The 7,254-nt window shown below is 29.7% G+C and overlaps 1 protein-coding gene across 1 annotated transcript; it reads left to right on the forward strand.

The window, feature by feature from the left end:
• Positions 1 to 648: 648 nt before the first annotated feature.
• LOC113387944 (V-type proton ATPase subunit B) lies at positions 649 to 7,037 on the forward strand. The gene is made up of 10 exons (XM_026625328.1): positions 649 to 652; positions 1,542 to 1,660; positions 2,759 to 2,888; positions 3,321 to 3,452; positions 3,867 to 4,090; positions 4,190 to 4,424; positions 5,788 to 5,942; positions 6,012 to 6,149; positions 6,226 to 6,354; positions 6,491 to 7,037. The coding sequence occupies exons 1-10, from the start codon at positions 649 to 651 to the stop codon at positions 6,626 to 6,628; spliced, it is 1,404 nt and encodes a 467-aa protein (XP_026481113.1). The 3' UTR covers positions 6,629 to 7,037.
• Positions 7,038 to 7,254: the final 217 nt, after the last annotated feature.

Genomic DNA, 7,254 nt, shown 5'->3' on the forward strand with positions numbered 1-7,254 from the left:
CGAGAAACTATTAATTGTGGCCGAATATGGTGTGGCAGGCGTTCTGACCACAATTTAATTATGATGTCTTCACTGACCTCTCCCTTAGCCAAATTCATCATTTCTCGTAGGAGCTGTGATGGTTTCTTCTCTCCTAGAGTTAAGTTTTTTAATAGCTTGTCAATTTGCTTACCTCTAGATTCAGACATTCTGCTTAATATAGTGTTTTTGATATATTCGTATTTGCCTGTCATTGGTGGATTACGGAGGACATCCTGGATGAGGCGCAGTGTCTCGAAGTCTAGGGCTTTGAGTACTGCTGTGTACTTAGTATTGTCACTCCTGATCCTAGCAGACTGAAACTCATGTTCAATAACTAAAAACCATAAGTCTGGAGAATCTCCATTGAATGGAGTGAGACGGTGATTGTTAAATGCTGCTATATTGTATTGATCAGCATAACTGTCATGTTCATGTTCAGAAACACGAGGACTGCTCGTGTTAAAGATCGCCTCGTGATCCAGATCGATCAGAGATCTGTTGAGCGCTGTTTCGTCATTGACGGACGTAGATCGAGTCGACATGTTGATAAAAATTGGTATAATTTACCTTTATTAATTTACTTGTATTTGACAAGTGTTTTTCTTTCTCCGTCTGACGTCACCAATTATGGGTACTAAGACGTTGAGAATGTCTCTTGCTTAATGATTTCACTTACACGTTCGGAGTCACCAATTATGGCGCTGGTGGGCCATATATTATTAATTAATTAATTCTTGAATGAAATCGCAATAATTTTATTTCAACTCGATAATGACTGTTTATTAATGTCTCAATTGATAAAGATGTTGATATTACATTAAATCAAATCTAAATTTCGATCACGAGAAAACGCTCGTTGGCAAAAAACTCGATACAATATTTTCGATCGTTTTAAAAAGCGCGACAATAATATTCGATCGTATAAAAACAATCAGATCGTTATAGCTTGCTTGATGCCAGATCCGAATCAACGTAGCCCAATATAATTTAGTTTTGTCATCAATTGACGTTATTCAACTGACATCTGTCATATGGTGTTCATTCCGCCATTGTCATCAATTGACGTCCTTCAACTTCATATGGTGTTCATTCCGCCATATATATATATATATAGGTATTTATGAACCTGAAAATCATTTTTAAAATTAATGTCATCAATGAAATTGAACATATTGCTTTAACAAATTAAACTAGTAACCATGTATTGAATGGCAATTGAAATTTTTATTTAATGCATATTCTTATTGAAGTTTTTTTAATTTGATTATTTATAGTGCAAATATATTGTAAAACTTTCTATCTCTAGTTTTTGTTAATGTGTTTCAATCAATCACTTCCATTTTTACAAAACTTACTCTTTCCTCATTTTTATAAATACATATTTCTAAAAATGTATTAGTAAAATGTAAGAAACAATATTATAAACATCATCAATTTTTTATTTTTATGACACTATTCATATTGATATTGATATTTATGTTTATAGATCCAAAGATATTAATATTTATCTAATTTTTTAGCATACAAAACTGTCTCTGGTGTCAATGGACCTCTGGTTATTTTGGATGAAGTTAAATTCCCCAAATTTGCAGAAATTGTACAACTCAGACTTTCTGATGGAACTTTACGTTCAGGACAGGTAATTTAACTTCAGTTGAAACAAAATAGTTTATCGAACTTATCATAAACTTAAGTTTATACATCTATATATGTATATATATATATATATATATATATATATATATATATGTATATATAATTATTATATAGTATTTACATGGTATCCTTATAAAGGTATGCTATAATTGAATGCCATCACCATCTTTTGATTGTGATGATTGCTTTATAAATTAGATACACACAGTATTATACTAAATATATATATTAGGGTAGTCCTTAACATGAATATATTCGAATTTCTTTTCTCCCAGGGGCTCTAGAAGTTTTAGTTATTAATATTAACTTTAAGATAGTCTTCAGTTTCTTATTGAAATAACATGGAAAAATTTCTATTTGTTTTTTTGAATTTTATAACTCAATGACAAACAAATCAAGCGTAACAATTGCAATCATATTTTATTAAAAATTTGACTCGCCACAAAAAAGGTTTCTTATAATTCTTCATTAAATCTATTGGCTTACGAGTTATTTGAACTTGAAGTTATTCTAAAATTGTAATGTAAATATTTATTTTATGAAATATATCATATTTTTGTTATGAAATTTTTATTTTTGATCAATATAAGCAATTACCGTGATATTCTCAAAATGTTGGTGACTTGTCACTGATTTTTTTTGTTTATTGTTTTATTGTATACGAGTATGTTAGATTGGTTGCTGAGTTATGAAATTCTAAAAAACAAATGAAATATTTTTCATATTATTTCCATAAGAAACTTCGGGCGGTATGCGGACTATCTTAGTTAATATTAAGAGCTAAAACTTGGAGAGAATTTTTTTTATCAATTTGGAAGTATTTGAGCCTCTGAGAGCAATGAAATTTCAAAATATCCACATGAAGAACCACCCTAATATATTAAATATGTATATATATATATATATATATATATATATATATATATATATATATAGTTTGTAAAATGACTGTCATGGCATTAATTTATAATTTTATCATATAATTGCTATATTATATACGTATTTATGAAATTCAACACTATGTCAAGATTCTTTGCATGTTTTCACAATTATAAATATTAATGATTTGAAATTAAAATAGGTTTTGGAAGTCAGCGGCTCCAAAGCTGTTGTACAAGTTTTTGAGGGTACCTCAGGAATTGACGCTAAGAACACACTTTGTGAATTTACTGGTGACATTTTGAGGACTCCAGTATCAGAGGATATGTTAGGTAATCTAACTTAGCATTAAATAAAAATTAAAAAGCAATTTGTTAGTGTTTTGGTAGGTTTTCATTAATTATTATATTTTAAAAAGAAATGTATATAAAATTTAGAACTGCTTCATACATGTGTGTATATAGTTCCAGTTTTTTGTCTTGTTTTATTACAGAACATTGAGTTTTTGCTTTTCTGTGTGAACTTGCCCAATTCCTAAATGAAACACAATTTGATAATGCTCTAAATAATTATAAATCAAAAACTTGTTACTTTCTCATAATTTTTCTAAAACTAATTACTGCTTAAATATTATATTTTGAATACATTATTTAATTTTTTGAATACAGTTTTCAACAAAAAATTATCAAAGTTTTGCTTATTTGTTATTTTATGTTTAATAGTTTTTGTGGTGTTAGTAACTAACAACTTTTTTATAATTATAGGTCGTGTGTTCAACGGATCAGGAAAGCCAATTGACAAAGGACCCCCAATTTTGGCTGAAGATTTCTTGGACATCCAAGGTCAACCCATCAATCCCTGGTCTCGTATCTATCCTGAGGAAATGATCCAAACTGGTATATTTAACAGCTATTATGAATATTGTTTTTTTTTTTTAGTAATCTATATGCATATATCATTATCACCCAGGATATAATTATTTAAGTATAGTCGATAAATATCCCCAAATTTATATTAATTATATAAATTTCATTCATAGTTATCCTATTCATTTTTTTTTCTTTTTTTTTTTTTAATTTCAATAATTATTACAACTGCTAATTTATTAACATCAAGTAATATTGATAAATAATAATATAAATTTAAATAAATAAAAGAGCAAAGGATGAAATTTACATGAAAATAATATCCGTAATATGATTTAATGTAAAATATAAGCAAATAATAATAAAAATAATATTAATTAAATATTCATAGTCATTCATTTTATTCATAAGTTCAGTCTTAAACAATTAATTTTTGTCTATTAGGTATCTCTGCTATTGATGTGATGAACTCCATTGCTCGTGGACAGAAGATTCCCATCTTCTCTGCAGCTGGTCTGCCCCACAATGAAATTGCTGCCCAGATCTGTAGGCAAGCAGGTTTAGTTAAAATCCCAGGAAAATCAGTTTTGGATGACCATGAAGATAACTTTGCCATTGTGTTTGCCGCTATGGGTGTCAACATGGAAACTGCCAGATTCTTCAAACAAGTTAGTTATGATTCTTTAGTTTTTGAACTTTACACTAATTGGTCATAAAGCCAAGTTTTGCACTGATGGTACATTTACTAAGTAAACACTTTCTTCTAGGATTTCGAGGAGAATGGTTCCATGGAGAATGTGTGCCTGTTCTTGAACTTGGCCAATGATCCAACTATTGAACGTATCATTACCCCACGTCTGGCTTTGACAGCTGCTGAATTCTTGGCCTACCAATGTGAAAAGCACGTGTTGGTAATCTTAACAGACATGTCCTCATATGCTGAAGCTTTGCGTGAGGTATCAGCTGCCCGTGAAGAAGTACCCGGACGTCGTGGTTTCCCAGGTAACTATAATTTTTTCAATTTTAAGTATCCAGTTTATTTTAATAAATATATACAGTAGAATCCAATTAGTATGACGCCGGATATATTGACAACCGCTTAATATGACGTAATCGCACTAGGAATTTGGTTTCCATATAAAATTCCTTAAAAAAACAGCTGTCTAGTCGGATATATTGACATTGCTTACATTGACATGTTGCTTATAATGACATGTCGCTTTTTGCAAAAAAATATGTCCAATTATAATGACCGACATGATTTTACATGATGTGGCCAAGTCTACGAAAGCAATTACTATGTCTTTTGAGCACAATAGCACCAGGGACTGTTTTTACAATAAAATTCTGTAAAGAAATCAATCAAAAATTACTGATTACTTGCATTAAAAAAAACACATTTGTATGTTTATGGGTAGGGTAAACTAATTATTGATGGCCTACCACGAATATCTCATAAACAAATAAAATTAGATTTTTTTTTAACAATTATATTTGATAGTAGAGGGCAAAAAATGTATGAACTCATAACCAGTCATCTTTATTCTTATGACTTTGCTATTAGAAGATAAGCAGCACATGACTGCGATAAAAAGGACCAGCTGAACCTTTACTTTGACAAAGGTGTAAGCAATAAAATAGTAAAGTTTTAAAAAAAGCAATTTAACAAGAGATTAATTGAATAAATTGTTATTCCGGCTCTTCTGATGAATATTTCTGACCAATAGCAGATCAATGTAATATACTGTGTTGTCTTTGTAACAAATGTACCCACAGAATTAATATTTTGCGTTGGTTCAATAATGTAGCGTAAAATGCCTTTAAAATTTAATAGAAGAAATTGTGTCTGTTCGCCCCCTGGTTGTTCCACTTTACCCCGTATGTGAGGTAAAATGGGTCAGATACCAAATGTTTAAAAAATAGTAAAAAATATAATATTTATATAATTAGGAATTATGTACGTATGTATGTAAGTTTTTCTGAACATAGTTCAATAGATGCTTCTTTGATGTATGTTATGTGTTGTTCATTGGGTTTAGACAGTATAATTACTGTAAGTCAAATTGGACCGTCGTGCCCCCGTCCTACCCTATAATTTTATTTTATATTAAATTTTAATGTGTAATTTTTATTTTTAATTAAAACGTTTGTATAGGCTTTTCTTTTAAATTACTGAAAAATGTAACATATTTGCATATTAAAAAGTTTTTCTTCAGTACGCTTTTAATGACGACCGGTTAGTATGACGAGATTTCGGCGTCTCTTCGATGTCATACTAAGCGGATTCTACTGTATATATTTATTATATAAATATATATAATTTTTTTTTCAAGGTTTGTTTATAATTTTTTTTTCCAACTTCTAGGTTACATGTACACTGATTTGGCCACAATTTATGAACGTGCTGGACGTGTTGAAGGCAGAAATGGTTCTATCACCCAAATTCCAATTTTGACTATGCCCAACGATGATATTACTCACCCTATTCCTGATTTGACTGGTTACATCACTGAAGGACAGGTATTAAAATAAATAATAGCTTATTTTTAGCCTTCTGTCATATGATAATGATTGTATATTATTCTATAGATCTACGTAGACAGACAACTGCACAACAGGCAAATCTACCCACCTGTAAACGTATTGCCTTCCCTGTCACGTTTGATGAAATCTGCCATTGGTGAGGGTATGACACGTAGAGATCACTCTGATGTGTCCAATCAATTGGTATGTAGAAAAATATAAAGAAAGTTTTCTGTAACACATCACACTTAAAAATTTCTATAATGTTTAAAATTTTTAGTATGCTTGCTACGCCATTGGTAAGGACGTGCAGGCTATGAAGGCTGTCGTAGGAGAGGAAGCTTTGACACCTGATGACTTGTTGTACTTGGAATTCTTGACGAAATTTGAGAAGAACTTTATCTCACAGGTATTGTTTTAGTTTCTGATTATTTTCATCATATTATTAATTGGAAAACTAAAAGCGCAATAGTAAAGCAACATTATTATATCTAGAATTAATTTTAATTTGTTTTATCAATTTAAACAAATTTTTTTTCTCCCAGGGTAATTATGAGAACCGCACAGTATTTGAATCTTTGGACATTGGCTGGCAATTGTTGCGTATCTTCCCCAAGGAGATGTTGAAGAGAATACCCGCTTCCACCCTCGCCGAGTTTTACCCACGTGATTCTCGTCATTAAAAATCTTACTAAAGTTTCCATCAATACCATATTTTATTTCCCTTTATATGTTGTCTTCTCCATGTAAAGAATATTAAATCAGTTTTTGGGATGTCTGGTACTAACCACATCCTTAATGTAAGGAAAACATGAAGACATGTTTTAATGTTTAAAGAAATTGTAGATACTTATAAAATAATGATTCTATTGTTAAAATGAAAGTATGTTGTTGTGAAACAGTATTCTGCCGTACTAGCTACAAGTTGTTGAAATATTATCAAATTTTATTATTATATTTGTTTTTTTCTGTATGATTTTAAATTACATTCCATGATAATTTTCAGTTTTATATAATCTAATAAATTCAATTTAACTGTTAAAATTTGATCATATTGTGTATATACATAGCAATATAAAATATAAAGTTACACATTGTCTGTTTCATTATAACTGTACTGCAAAAATAATTATTTTGATTGTTAAAGTTATTCAGATTCAGTCAAAATTTAAATATTCTGGTATTGGCCTAAGATTATTATTGAAATATTGCCAATAGTATTATTACTTAGCAATTATGTATAAAGATTTTATTTATTGAAGCAATATTCGAATGTCTGTAATATCATAAATTATGTATATAAATAAAA

Source organism: Ctenocephalides felis, unplaced genomic scaffold, assembly GCF_003426905.1.
Source record: "Ctenocephalides felis isolate EL2017-DRISC unplaced genomic scaffold, ASM342690v1 CF-g0.4_SCAFFOLD_00845, whole genome shotgun sequence".
Taxonomy (NCBI): Eukaryota; Metazoa; Arthropoda; class Insecta; order Siphonaptera; family Pulicidae; genus Ctenocephalides; species Ctenocephalides felis.